At 38.9% G+C, this 15,414-nt stretch overlaps 1 protein-coding gene across 11 annotated transcripts in view; it reads right to left on the reverse strand.

The window, feature by feature from the left end:
* Positions 1-5,330: 5,330 nt before the first annotated feature.
* The window catches only part of PHF20L1 (PHD finger protein 20 like 1), an 80,069-nt gene continuing 69,985 nt past the window's right edge, over positions 5,331-15,414 (reverse strand). For 10 of the 11 annotated variants that reach the window (XM_005215332.5, XM_005215333.5, XM_059893190.1 and 7 more), the window contains one exon: positions 5,331-13,438. In XM_005215332.5, the coding sequence (XP_005215389.1) occupies positions 13,296-13,438 (143 nt within the window). In that variant the 3' untranslated portion in view covers positions 5,331-13,295. The remainder of the gene's footprint in view (positions 13,439-15,414) is intronic. The other variant, NM_001372142.1, reaches the window with a different exon arrangement.

A 15,414-nucleotide genomic window follows, 5' to 3' on the forward strand; every position in this document is an offset into this window, starting at 1 on the left:
AGTATTCTTGCCTGGAGAATCCCATGGACAGAGGAGCCTGGTTCAGTCCATAGTGTTGCAAAGAGTAGCACACGACTGAGCAGCTTTCACTTACTGAGGACTGTAGCCTGGGAGATAGCCTTTGAGGATGTAGAAGCACCAGCTTCTAAGTGCTTTCTGGCTAGGGGATCCATGCATTTGGGCATGCACCTTGGTTAAAGATCACTGCTAGTCACAAAGAACAGATATCTTGAGTTAATCACTCAGTGCTCTTCAATGTATGGGAAGATGCAAGAATCTGAGTTCAGTAAAAAATCTGCCTGTGATATATATCTGTCTAAGGGGCTGTTTTCCCAAAGCACAGAGTGGCTCATCTGTTCTTCACCCTGAACTTTCTGCAGGGTGCTTTGCGGGTCACTGACCACAGTGGCTGACAACTTAATCCTTGTGGAACTGGTGGTGAGCAATGCTCTTCTGCTTTGTTCACAACCAGAGCCTGACGCTCCTGAAGCACTGCTCTTCCTCACTTTTGACTCTGTGTTTTGAGCAATACATGTTTTATTATTTTCCATAGTAGAGGAATATAATCCTGACATTTCAATTTCCATGGTGGTTCCGCTTTTACTTTTAGGAAGGCTCAGACAATTTTCTAACACTTTGAATAGCTTCTTAAATCATTCGCTTTTCTTCTCTGGTTCATTTTGGAGTAGTATTGTTTGCTAGATTTGAGTCTTTCTCTCTTGCCCTGCTTTGCTAACTGAAAAGGCATATATTTAACAAATGTGTCTCTAGGTTTTGTCCTTTTGGGTCTCTTAGGTTGGAAGAAATAAAATCAGGAACCTCTAGGACTGCCAAAGCATCAGTTATTCAGACCAATCTTGTCTGCTGCCACTTCTCCTGTCACAGTCAAGGCATTTTCCCAACCAATCAAGAAACCAGTCATGGATGCTATCTGGTTTTGCCTGGGTTCTCTTCAATAGGTTTCTTATCTGTGTGTCTTACTTAGTGTGTGTGTGTGTGTGTGTGTGTGTGTGAGAGAGAGAGAGAGCACGCAAGTGCCGTCAGTTGTGCCTGACTCTTTGCGACCCCATGGACTGTAGCCCGCCAGGCTCCTCTGTCCATGGGATTTTCCAGGCAAGAACACTGGAGAGGGTTGCCATTTCCTCCTCCAGGGGATCTTCCCAACCCAGGGATCGAACCCTAGTCTCCTGCATTGCCAGGCGGGTTCTTTACCACTGAGCCACGTGGGAAGCCTGTGCCTTACTTTAAGAGGCATCATTTGATCAATTTCTCAGGCACATTCCTCAGGGCAGAAGTAGTATTTTTGCCTCCACCTCTGCATAAAGGTAGCTGCCTCACTTTGAAACTCCCAGAAATTACCTGGAGTCTTCTGTGCTGATCTTCATGGTCTAATCTTCCCACATCTGTCTAGATTTTCTATGAGCATTGTACACAGTGGCTCATTCAAGGTGTTAGAGAGAAGACACTTTCCTATACTCTCCTGGGTTCTCCTGGCTAGTCTAAGAATTAGGTCAACATGAGACAAGTGAACAGGGGAAAATCAAAAGTTTAGTAACACTTGTACATGGGAGAGACCCATGAGAAGTGAATAATGGGCCCAAACAGCCCAAATCCTCAACTTAAATACTATCTTCAGCTACAGAAAAACAAGGATATTGGGGGTAGTGCTTTGGGACTTCGAAGGGGAGGAAAGCAATTGGCATGGAGATGCAAAAGTGAATGTTTGGTGAACAAATGCTTGCTGGGCCAGGAAGATTTAATGAGTCCCAGAGTGGACTGATGAACTATGGATGGAGGTTTGTGACACTATACAGGAGACAGGAATTAAGACCATCCCCAAGAAAAAGAAATGCAGAAAAGCAACATGGCTGTCTGAGGAGACCTTACAAGTAGCTGTGAAAAGAAGGGAAGCGAAAAGGAAAGATATACCCATTTGAAAGCAGAGTTCCAAAGAATAGCAAGAAGAGATAAGAAAGTCTTCCTCAGTGATCAATGCAAAGAAATAGAGGAAAAAAATAGAAGGGGAAAGACACAAGATCTCTTCAAGAAAATCAGAGATACCAAGGGAACATTTTTTGCAAAGATGGGCTCAATAAAGGACAGAAATGGTATGGACCTAACAGAAGCAGAAGATATTAAGAAGAGATGGCAAGAATACACAGGAGAACTGTACAAAAAAGATCTTCATGACCCAGATAATCATGATGATGTGATCACTCACCTAGAGCCAGACATCCTGGAATGTGAAGTCAAGTGGGCCTTAGAAAGCATCACTACGAACAAAGCTAGTGGAGGTGATGGAATTCCGGTTGAGCTATTTCAAATCCTGAAAGATGATGCTGTGAGAGTGCTGCACTCAATATGCCAGCAAATTTGGAAAACTCAGCAGTGGCCACAGGACTGGAAAAAGTTAGTTTTCATTCCAATCCCAAAGAAAGGCAATGCCAAAGAATGCTCCAACTACCGCACAATTGCACTCATCTCACACGCTAGTAAAGTAATGCTCAAAATTCTCCAAGCCAGGCTTCAGCAATACATGAACCGTGAACTTCCAGATATTCAAGCTGGTTTTAGAAAAGGCAGAGGAACCAGAGATCAAATTGCCAACATCCGCTGAATCATCGAAAAAGCAAGAGAGTTCCAGAAAAACATCTATTTCTGCTTTATTGACTATGCCAAAGCCTTTGACTGTGTGGATCACAATAAAGTGTGGAAAATTCTGAAAGAGATGGGAATACCAGATCACCTGACCTGCCTCTTGAGAAACTGGTATGCAGGTCAGGAAGCAACAGTTAGAACTGGACATGGAACAACAGACTGGTTCCAAATCAGGAAAGGAGTCCGTCAAGGCTGTATATTGTCACCCTGCTTATTTAACTTATATGCAGAGTACATCATGAGAAACGCTGGGCTGCAGGAAGCACAAACTGGAATCAAGATTGCCAGGAGAAATATCAATAATCTCAGATATGCAGATGACACCACCCTTATGGCAGAAAGTGAAGAAGTAAAGAGCCTCTTGATGAAAGTGAAAGAGAGTGAAAAAGTTGGCTTAAAGCTCAACATTCAGAAAACTAAGATCATGGCATCTGGTCCCATCATTTCATGGCAAATAGATGGGGAAAGAATGGAAACAGTGGCTGACTTTATTTTTGGGGGCTCCAAAATCACTGCCGATGGTGACTGCAGCCATGAAATTAAAAGATGCTTACTCCTCGGAAAGAAAGTTATGACCAACCTGCTGCTGCCGCTAAATCGCTTCCATTGTGTCCGACTCTGCGACCCCATAGACGGCAGCCCACCAGGCTCCCCCATCCCTGGGATTCTCCAGGCAAGAACACTGGAGTGCGTTGCCATTTCCTTCTCCAATGCGTGAAAGTGAAGTCGCTCAGTCATGTCCGACTCTTAGCGACCCCATGGACTGCAGCCTACCAGGCTCCCCTGTCCATGGGATTTTCCAGGTTAGAGTACTGGAATGGGGTGCAAGACAGCATATTAAAAAGCAGAGACATTACTTTGCCAACAAAGGTCCGTCTAGTCAAGGCTATGGTTTTTCCAGTAGTCATGTATGGATGTGAGAGTTGGACTATAAAGAAAGCTGAATGCGGAAGACTTGATGCTTTTGAACTGTGGTGTTGGAGAAGACTCTTGAGAGTCCCTTGGACTACCAGGAGATCCAACCAGTCCATCCTAAAGGAAATCAGTCCTGGCTGTTCGTTGGAAGGACTGATGTTGAAGCTGAAACTCCAATATTTTGGCCATCTGATGCAAATAACTGACTCATTGGAAAAGACCCTGATGCTGGGAGGGATTGGGGGCAGGAGGAGAAGGGGACGACAGAGGATGAGATGGCTGGATGGCATCACTGACTCAATAGACATGGGTTTGGGTGGACTCTGGGAGTTGGTGATGGACAGGGAGGCCTGGTGTGCTGCGGTTTATGGGGTCACAAAGAGTTGAACACGACTGAGCAACTGAACTGAACTGATAGTGGACTCTGATCTCTAGGCTGCTCAGTTTTCCCCACCAGACGTTGCCCATGTTCTCTGCAGTTATCTGCAGTGACAGCTCTATTCTGGAGCAAGCCCTCTACCTAAATCCTTTCAGATAGCTATGAGCAAGATCAGTCTTCTCCTGAGTCTTTTGGGCCTTGTTTTCAGCTCAAGATAATCCATATTGCCAGAGAGACATTTGGGGGATGGCAAAAAAATTCTGTTTCCCTACAAAGAGATGGTCCCCCCTCTCTATGAGCCTTCCATTTGTGACTTTATAGTCTGCTGATCCTAGACCTGTCTGTCTTTGGAGAATTTCCAACAAAATAGAGTCAAGATCTGACCATGCAGTCTGGTCTAGTCCTCTAGTTCTAGCGTCTCTTTTCAAGACAATTTTATCGCCCATGCGACACCATCACTCACTTCTATCAACCTACACTGGCCTTCCAAGCCCTGTTTTCTAATTGAAATCTGGCCAGTCTCCCTTGTAAGATCTCAGCCTTTCTCCCAAGCAACACTCTCTTATTCTTCTATCTTTGAAGTTTGTTTTCAATCTTCCAATGCTCCCGCGCTGACTGTAAGAAAGAAGAACGCTTTTCTAATGAAGGCATTTTCTCCTTGATTTCCTGGACAAGACTGACTCCTAGAGACAGTGTTTCAAGAACTAAACTCTAAATTGTCTGTAGGGTTGTCATAATTTTACTGAATTCTTCTCTTTCTCAAACTAAAAAGACAGCATAGTATAATTATCCCCTCGCATTCCTTTCTCTTATAACTTTTAAAAATATATACTTAGTTTTAGATTTACAGAAAAATTGAGCATACAGTACAGAAAATTCCATTATATCCTTTCTCCAGTTTCTGCTAGTACTGACATCTTGCATTAGTGTGGTACGGTTGTCACAATTAATGACACAATACTTATACATCATTTTTAACTGAAGTCCACAGTTTACATTGTTTCATTTTTTTTTTACTTTTCATTTTGAAATAATTTGTCAACTTGTTCCAAAGTTAAAATAGTAGCAGAGTTCCCAATACTCTTTAACCAATTTCACCTAATATTAACATCTTACATAACCATATCGTAATTACCAAAACTAAGAAATTATCAATACAATACTATTAACAAAACTACAGACTTTTACAGGTTTCCACCAGCTTTTCCACCAGTAACTTTTCCTTTTTTTTTTTTTTTTCCTGTTCCAGGATCCAATCCAGGATCTTACATTTTATTTACCTATAACGTCTCCTTAGTTTCCTCCTTAGAAAATACTTGGAAATATTAAAAAATTCTAGGATTAATAAGTGAATTTAACAATGTCATAAGATACAAGATATTTTTTAAAAATCAATTTTATTTATATTCTAATTAAACATCTGAAAACAAAATTGAGAAAACAATTTCATTTACAATATCATCAGAAAGAATAAGATACTCAGAAACAAATTTAACAAAATAAGTGCAAAATCTGAACACTGCAAACTACAAAATATTGCTAGGGAAAAAAGAAAAAAACAAAAATGCTAAACAAATGGAAAAACACACCATGCTCTTGGATCAAAAGACTCAATAGTGTTAAGATGGTAACTTATCTGTAGACTCAGTGCAATTCCTGTCAAAAGTCCAGCAGGCTTTTAAAAGAAAGTAACACATCTGAGAAGGGGATGACAGAGGATGAGATGGTTGGATGGCATCACTGACTTGAGGACATGAGTTTGAGCAAGCTTTGGGAGTTGGTGATGGACAGGGAGGCCTGGCGTGCTGCAGTCCAAGGGGTCGCAAAGAGGCAGACACGACTGAGTGACTGAACAAACCTGATCCTAGAACTTCCATGGAATGCAAAAAAAAAAAAAAAACAAAACACTAGAACTGGAAAAATACAGGCAAGAAAAAAGAACATAATTAAAGGAATTATACCTAATTGATTCCAAACCTTAAAGCTACAGTAATCAAGGTAGTATGACATTTGACTAAGCACAGACATCTAGATCAATAAGAAGAGAATACAGTGTGGAAATAAACCTACATAATTATGGTCAATTGATTTTTGACAAAGAGACTGAGGTAATTCAAAGGGAAAAATAATATTTTCAACAAAGGGCACTGGAACAACTGGATACCCACATGCAAATTAAAATGAAGTATCACTGCACACCTATTAAAATAGCTAACGTGCAAAACACTGGCAAACACCAAACACTGACAAGGAAGGATGTGGAACAACAGGTACCCGCCTTCATTCGGCTGGCCACATTTTTTAGGTCTATTTCTAGATTCCCTATTCCATACTACCAACCTACATCTCTGTCTTTATGCTACGTCTACACTGTCCTGGCTACCACAGCTTAACAACCTCCAAATCAGAAACCGTATGCCCTTCAACTTGAGTTCTTCTTTTTCAAAAGTACTCAGGATATTCTCGTTCCTTCACATTTCCATATAAAATCTGATCAGTTTGCTAATTTCTGCTTCAAAAAGTCTGCTGGGATTTCACTTGAGATTACATTCTATTAGTGTTTTGGGAGAACTGACATTTTAATAGCATTGTGTCTTCTACCCATGTTCTTAGTATTTCTATTTATCCCATCATTATTCTAGGCATTGTTCTGTAGTTTTCTGTGCACAGGTTCTGCATATGTTTTCAGATTCACTGTGACTTTTTTTTAATATTATCAAAAATGGCATTTAAAAAAATTCTAATCTCCAACAGCATCTTGCTAATGTAAAGAAATCTTAATTCTAGTGGCATTTTTGGTAGGTTCCTTAGGCTTCTGCAAATACATGTCACCTGCAGATGTTTTTTCTTCCTAAGTGCTATGCCTTCTATTTTTCCTCCTTTATTGCCCAGTGCCCTATTGCACTAGTAGGGCCCACACATTAAGGTTGGATAATAATGGTGATGCTGGATATTCTGGGTTTGTTCCTTATTTTAGAGAAAGTATTCTTTTACCATTATGAGGTTTGTCTCCTGATAGATGCTCTATATTGTTACGCAAATTCTTATTCTAGCAGTTTTTAATCATGAATGGACACTGAAATTATGAAAACCCTTAGTTTAGTGAATTAACATAATTCATTGACTATAAACCACCTTTGTATTCCTGTGGAATACCCAACTTGATCTTGATATATTACACTTCCTGTATATCACTGTATTCATGTAATTATTTTGTTGAGGACTGTGTCTATATTCTACATATGTGTTACTCTGTAATTTCCTTTCTTTGTAGTGTCTTTTTCTGGTTCTGGCATGAGGTTAAAAAGTTGGTCTTGAAAAATATGTGTTTCTTTCTTGTCAGTGCTTATGTAAAATCAAGGCTTCTTCCTTAAATGTTTGATATAATTTACATTTAGGCCTGGAATTTTGAAGGAACATTTTCAATTACAAATTCAATTTATTTAAGTTGATTTGCTAACTTCTTTGAGGAATTTTTTGTTTCACGTAAGCTGTTAAATTTATTTATTTTTCACTATATCCCTTTTAAAAATTGTATGTTTGATACATTGTAATGTTCCCTCTTCCATTCTAATTTTCGATCAGTCTATGTAGGAGTTAACCAGTTTTATTTTCCATGCAAAGAATCAGCTTGTTTATATTGATACTTCCCTTTTGTGTGTCCATTTGATACTTCATAGATTTCACACATTTCTTCCCATTTATTTTGGTTTTAAACTGCTTTATTTTTAAAATCTTAAACCAATGATTTGGTATCTTATTTAAAATTTCTAGTTTTTTAAAAAACTGAGGTATAATTGACATTAGTTTCAAGAGTACAATGATTCAAAATTTGCATATATTGCAAAATGATCACCACAGTAAGTCGTTAAAATCTGTACCTTGCTTTTTATTATAATCATTTAAAATGGTAAATTTCCTTCTAATATCAAGCCGCATCCCCCAAAATTTAACATTATGTGGTTTCCTTTTCATTCACCCATTTTCTAATTTAACATAACTTTTTTGAGTCATGGATTGTTTACAAGTATGTTGATAATTTCCAAATACTTTGGAGTTTTTTAAGATATTTAATACCAGTTTCCAGTATAATTTCATTATTGTTGGAGAACATGTTATACATTTCAATTTTAAATGAGTTGAGACCTATTTTATAGCCTAGTATGTAGTCCATCTCTTTGAGTGTTCCATGTGTATTAAAAAGGAAATTCATATTCTCATGTTGTTGGGTGGAATGTCCTCTCAACATCAATTAGGTTGAGTATTCATTTTTGTTCCAGTCTTCTGTCCTGATATTCTGGCTACTTGTTCCATCAATTAGTATTAAAGGAGGGCTGAAATCTTCAACTATAATTATAGACTTCTCTATTTTATATTCAGTGATTAGTGATTAGTTCACCAAGTATTTTGATACTCTATTAAGAAGCCTATAAATACAATTTTAAATTGCAATTCTTTTGTGTTTATGGACAAAAGTATGATAAAGACTTGTAAGTATAAAAGAAGACAACATTCTATTTGGAAGTAAAATAAAAAGGCAAAAAATATAAAAACTGAAAATTTTCCAAATGTTACAAAAGAGCTTGCCTGTGTACTTTTAAAACAGATGTTGGTAACTAACAAAAACAGTATTGATTCTATTCCAACACTGATAAGAGGTTGATTTTAATTGCCCAATATTTAAAAATTAGAAATCACACTCTGCAACTGTTTAAATTTATGATGAGCAATTTCAAATGGCAGACTCAAAGCCCCGCTGCCCACAGCAGTGCCCAGTTGTGCTTATTTACTTGGGCTTTTTCCTCCCTCTTTCCTCATTTTCTCTCTTCCTCACTTCAAACTTCCTTAGATGATCTAAGTACAATTCCTTAGCTGACTAAGTACACTCCAGTTTTGTCTCTGGATGTACTTTCAGGGTTACCCAAAGACAACAGGTACCAGAAACGGATGAGAACGTTTTGAAATTCCTATGGAGAGTTCACAGTCAAAAAACATTCAAAACGACTGTTTTAATTGAAGGTTTTCCAGGTGGCGCTAGTGGTAAAGAATCCACCTGCCAATGCAGAAGCAGCAAGAGATGTGGGTTTGATCCCTAAGTCGGGAAGATCCCTTGGAGTAGAAAATGGCAAACCCCTTCAGTATCTTTGCCTGGAGAACTCCATGGACAAAGGAGCCTTACAGTTCATGGGGCTGTAAAGAGTCAAGACATGACTAAGTGACTGAGCGCACTTTAAGTAACATATAGATTCTATTTCCCCCAAACTTCTCCACCTACAAGTCTATTTATCTTTTCTTTCACCTCCATGGTTCCTTGTACTCTCTGACATCACGTATCTTGTTGAAAAAATATTTTTTTAATGTTTCCATTAGGCTATATAGACTGTGATTCTATTAACATTAATTTCATGTCCAACCATGTAACTTAATGGCTGGCAAACAGATGACATTCAATGTGTCTACTATATTTAAATTTCAACTTTACAATTTACTGTATTTGCTTCATCAAACCCTCAAAAACCAGGTTATAAGCTAGGTATTATTCCTTTTAACACATAAGAAAACCAAAGCTCAGAGAGGTTATTGCTAGTAAATTGCCAGAGCAGAAAATCTGAGAATTACAGAGCTCCTTTCTGTTCCACCATAGGAAATATATTGTCCACTGACATGGTCCCTCCATAGCTTGGTACAATGACGCTATTAAGACATCTCCAGTGATGGACTGCTTCTCTTAGGAAGAGAAATCAAAGCCTGAAGTACTGTATGCATTTGAAGAGACACAAAGGAGAATTTTCCAGAAGAAGAAAATAATATGAAGGCAAGAGATGGAACCCATCTATGGAAATCATGAGGCTATATACTTAAATGAATTTGAGAACTGATTAGGCAAAGTACAAAAGATCCAGATTACACAGATCTAACTTGGTTTGAAATAGGGAGTCACTAAGGATTTCAGAAAAGAAATGACAAGAATATGTGAAACACACCTGCGAGGAGAACACAAGCTGGAACAAAACTGGGCTTGCATCTTGAACCTGCCAAGTCTCTCAATGTTTTTAACCCTCAGCTTCCTGTCCTCCTCCTCAGCTTGAAAATGAGCCTGTTCCACCTCTCCACAAAAGAACCAAATCAGATACTGTAGGTAACACGTATAATACCTGGCACAGAGCTGTCACTCAGTGTTAATCCCCTAGCCTGACAGTGATCATTTTGATGAATCAGAATGAAAATTAAAACTTCAGAAGCCCACAGTATTACCGTCATGATGTGATTTTATAAAAAATGGTGTCCTACTACGTGGGACTCAGAAGGAAGATGACACCATCCACTTTGAGGAACCAGCACAACCAGTGAAGGAATGAACTGGGGTGGAGTTGGGGAGGGGGCTGTGAGTTTCCACCCAGGGCTCTTAGAAGATGCGACAGCAGAGAGAATGAAGCTGGCAGGAGATCCTGTTGGCTGGAGGGGAAATGGGGTCCTTCATCTTGAAAATATAGAATATGAACATCTGAGAGGATGTAAGTCAGTGGAAACAAGGTGAATGTGGGAAAAAGGATTTCACCTTAAATAATGAGAATAATCAATTTCCTTTAAGGAAAGTGTACACTACTCTAAGTTTGAAAGTCAGCAGAACCACACAATGAGTATAAAGAAGTACAAACTGTACTTATCAGTAGCATACTAAGAAGGATCTCTCCCTACAACGTCTGTCTACTCTGTCTGGGTGGCAATGAAAAGTCACCTTTTCAAGAAACACCCTCCCTAGTTTACTGCTTATATTTAGATATATACTCTCATATTTTTTTAAAGTAAGACTAAGTGGAAAGAAAACCAACTCTGAAACCTCTCATACTGGACTGACTTCTCAAAAACAAATTTACTCACCTAAATACGGAAGGAGTCAGCAGCCTATAGTTGCTAAAATGCTTCAACCAACTGTTGATACACTCTGTATTACTAATAAATGGAGATGTGCGTACAAGTAATTCAATACAGATTTACTTTAAAACATAAATCAAAAACTTCAGACTCCCAATTCATATGCATTGAAGCAGAACAAGAATTCAATATTCTAATTATTAATGAAACTTTTAGCTAGCTGGCTATCAAAGTGATCTAATTTTAAGATGTCCCAAGAAAAAATGCACATTAATTTAACTGTGGTCATCAGGGGCTGAGAATATGAGTGTTACTGGGCACAAAAGGTCCCTCGAGCATGTGACAAGAATCTGGGCAACACTGGTGTTTACAGCCTGTTAAGAATGTTATTTGTTCCATTTTGAAAAACAGATAAATGTCTAGAATTTAACCATAATAGGGAAAAGATTAGGGTCATTATTTTAAAACACAAATGAAAAGATAAAGTATCGATCTTGAAAAAGAGACATTAGAAAGTTTACTCCACACATGAAATACAGGCACTATCTTTTTTTACTTTAATATTCAAATTTAATAACTACCTTGTATCTCCTCTACTAAAGCTTTTCATTTCTCAGTAAGATTTCTGACAACGTTAATGCATCATAAGTAAATCCATAGGGCTGTATTTTATGTCTGTGATCTTTGGCACATGTGTCAAGTTGGAGAATCTCAAAAGGCAATAAAAATTTCTAATTACTGCTTTGCACATTCTTTTAATCATCTTTACATCAAAATATAAGGCTGCAAAAAGGCAAGCTGAAATTTTATGATATGTGGAATTGTTTTAATAAAGAGTTTTACATACAGTACCTTACATATAGAACAGTGTGTTTGCAGTTTTAAATAATATCTGAATGTACAGTGGCATGTATTCTTATCAAAGATAAATTCAAGTTGACTATCAGTTCTAAAATGCATTTATACAGATTGCTAGAACTGATAAACAGGATGAGGCATAAAATATTCAAGTGTTAACATGTCATCAAATAGCCTCCTCTTAACAGTCTTTTCTCCCCCCTTTTTAAAAAAGTTTCAAAACCTATACATAACATTTTTAATATTTTAAAAACAGTCTGTTAAAAGGTAACATTTCATGTTAACCACCAACTCTTATAGACTATGGTAATAAAACTAGATATGTGTAGATATAAATATGTCGATTATGTACACGTGTACGCTGAGTGTTTGTTTCAAACAAGCACACACACGGAACGCACACCTGCGCGAGCGCGGGGGCGGCACACGGCGCGCAAGAGCACTGGCAGACGGAGGCCAGGCCGAGGCCCAGCAAGAGCTAACGCAGCAACTCAGTTGCCTTTGGTTTCAGAAATCTGTCCATTTGTGATCAAAGCTACAAGTTTTGAGTGCCTCATGTATTTTTTAAAAATAAAATTCATCTTCAGAAATGAAGCTTTTCCAGTATTCCACTACCAGCAGTTTAAAAAAAAAAATCCACAGCCACAAACTATTTCGTTATTTTTGTCACTCCTCATCCCAGCTGAGGTTATTTACATTTTTTTTTTCTGAAGGCAAATATCAAGCACATTCAGGATCAAACTGTACGTTGAAACCTGAATGCTGAACTCTGACTATATATATTCTATATATAGTATATGGGATAGACGCGTCTCTGATGGACTGATGGCATTATGTAAGACTTGGGTGAGAGAACTCCCACAGTATTTAAATCTCTCTTTCCAGCAGTATCGTTATTTGGCACACTGACAATTCTGCGAGCCATTCTGTTTTTACAATGACCTTCTAATGCCAGCAATGGATTCCAATTATTTCACTGTTTTTAAAATATATTCATAATGAAGTAAGGATGCCACAACTGTTTTCCTCAGAAGTGAGACTTCTACTGTCAGTTTTCTGGTTAAGGACATTCATCACCTAAGAAACAGTTCATGATCCCATAAAAGTTTAAATACTCTGGACTTCAGTGCAGCTGGATCAACTGCAGAGAAGACAGTTCTTACAACAACCTTACAGAACTCTCCACAATTTAAATCTCCTCTACAATTTTCGTTTTGGCCAAATGATGGTTTATAAACTTAGATCTTTCACTAAGAACTATATGAATGCACCATATTTCTTCCTACAGGTATCTCGTGTTTCATGTTAGCAACTACTCAAAAATCCTGCCAATCTGATTCCCTCAGCATAGATTCTAATCTACCTCCACTGACCCTGGGCATATGGCACATTATCATTTGTATCTAGCTCATGAATGCTTTTTAACATTAGCTTCCCTGATAAAGTTGTTCTTCACTTTCCTTTCCAAGGTGCCATCCTATTGATGGCACAAATCAGTAAATGACCAAACATCACTAAGCTTTTAAACTATCCACTTAGCAGCCATGTGGATAATAAAAGCGAGTCGACTGAACAGAGCCCCATTCTTTGCATCATGTGTTCACTGCCGTCATACAGAGCAGAGAGTGGCTATCTGCTGTACTTTTCCCATGTCAATTAGGAGCTGTTTGATGTGGCGTTTAAGCTGGGGCAGCCTTGCAAGAGGATCGGGTGGCTCCAACTCCCCTGTGAAATCAAGCCAGCTTTCCAGAACTACAAGAGAGAAGAGAACACACACATTTACACGGCAACTGAAAACACAGTCAGAAAATGGTATAATGAGAAGGTTGAAAAGTGATGCAGAAAGAGTTCACTTCCCTTTCTCTAGAAAGCTGCAAGCCACCTCTGAGCCGTTAAGCATCCTCTATCCCTCAGCCCATCTTGGTAACCTTTATCTGTTGTTTTATCTGTCATTATTTTAGGTAATTTTCCCCTTTATACATATAAAGTAACTTCATTTTGAGTGTCTCCTTTTACTCGCTTCTAGAACACAAAACAACGTCCCCTGTTCCTGCTCAAGATTATTATTAATTTAGGCTTAAATCATTTCCATTTTAAATGAAACTCAGCTACCCTAACCTTTTTTAGTCCGTAAGTTCTTTTTAACAAAGAAGGTGGCAACTTCTTAGTGTCCTCTTGAACCACTACTTTAAAAAAATGCAAACATACTAGAAATCTAGGCAGAATGCAATTAGTTACATTTTATCCTTTTTATTAATAGAAAATGGCATCAAGCTGCATTTTTTTTCTTCTTTAAAAATCTACATAAAACTAAACTAACTCTGCTGCTGCTACTGCTGCTAAGTCGCTTCAGTTGTGTCCGACTCTGTGCGACCCCAGAGACGGCAGCCCACCAGGCTCCCCCATCCCTGGGATTCTCCAGGCAAGAACACTGGAGTGGGTTGCCATTTCCTTCTCCAATGCATGAAAGTGAAAAGTGAAAGTGAAGTCGCTCAGTCGTATCCGACTCTTAGCGACCCCATGGACTGCAGCCTACCAGGCCCTCCGTCCATAGGATTTTCCAGGCAAGAGTGCTGGAGTGGGGTGCCATTGCCTTCTCTGAAAACTAACTCTACAGCTAGCTGATAACCAAATGGAGGATGCTTCTGAAGTGGGTTTCCATTTCCTCTTTTCACAGGGAAAAACAAAGGAGTAGGAACCCTAACTTAGTGGGGGGTGAAAGTAGTGCATGCTTTTGCAAATAAAAAGTGGGGGTGGGAAAAACAATCTATGAGTTTAAAGATGGAGTCAAAAACCACAGGAAAAGCACTAGGTTTGAAATCGGGTAATCTCAAGAGTTGGACTGTGAAGAAAGGTGAGTGCCGAAGAATTGATGCTTTTGAACTGTGGTGCTGGAGAAGACTCTTGAGTCCCTTGGACTGCAAGGAGATCCAACCAGTCCATTCTGAAGATCAGCCCTGGGATTTCTTTGGAAGGAATGATGCTAAAGCTGAAACTGCAGTACTTTGGCCACCTCATGCGAAGAGTTGACTCAGTGGAAAAGCTGATGCTGGGAGGGATTGGGGGCAAGAGGAGAAGGGGACGACAGAGGATGAGATGGCTGGATGGCATCACTGACTCGATGGATGTGAGTCTGAGTGAACTCTGGGAGTTGGTGATGGACAGGGAGGCCTGGCGTGCTGCGATTCATGGGGTCGCAAAGAGTTGGACACAACTGAGCGACTGAACTGAACTGAAGTGAATCTCAATGACTCTTATTTTCTCAACTATAAAATGGGGATAATATTTTCCCTGTCTACTCCTTAGGGTTCCTGTGTAATAAAATTAAAAATACAGAAGAAAAACATCTGAAATTGTATATGTGAACTAAAAGTTTACCCACTTAACCTAGCAGGAGTTATTTTTTGTTGTTAATTTCACTTAACAAACACTGACCACAGTGAAAACAAAATGTTTTCCCCAATATTTCAAATATGCTTCAAGTCCTTATGCTGACTTTCAAAGAAAACACAGTTCAATGAAACTAATAAATATCCTACATGTGGTATACACTGAGCCTGGCAGATGGAGAGTATTTCCTAAGTACCTATCTTAAAAAAGAAAAATCCCTAAAATAGCCATCCAGTCATACTGTCTCGAGACTGCTGCTGCTGCTGCTAAGTCGCTTCAGTCGAGTCCTACTCTGTGTGACCCCATAGACGGCAGCCTACCAGGCTCCCCCATCCCTG

The sequence above is a fragment of the Bos taurus genome, chromosome 14, assembly GCF_002263795.3.
Source record: "Bos taurus isolate L1 Dominette 01449 registration number 42190680 breed Hereford chromosome 14, ARS-UCD2.0, whole genome shotgun sequence".
Classification (NCBI taxonomy): domain Eukaryota; kingdom Metazoa; phylum Chordata; class Mammalia; order Artiodactyla; family Bovidae; genus Bos; species Bos taurus.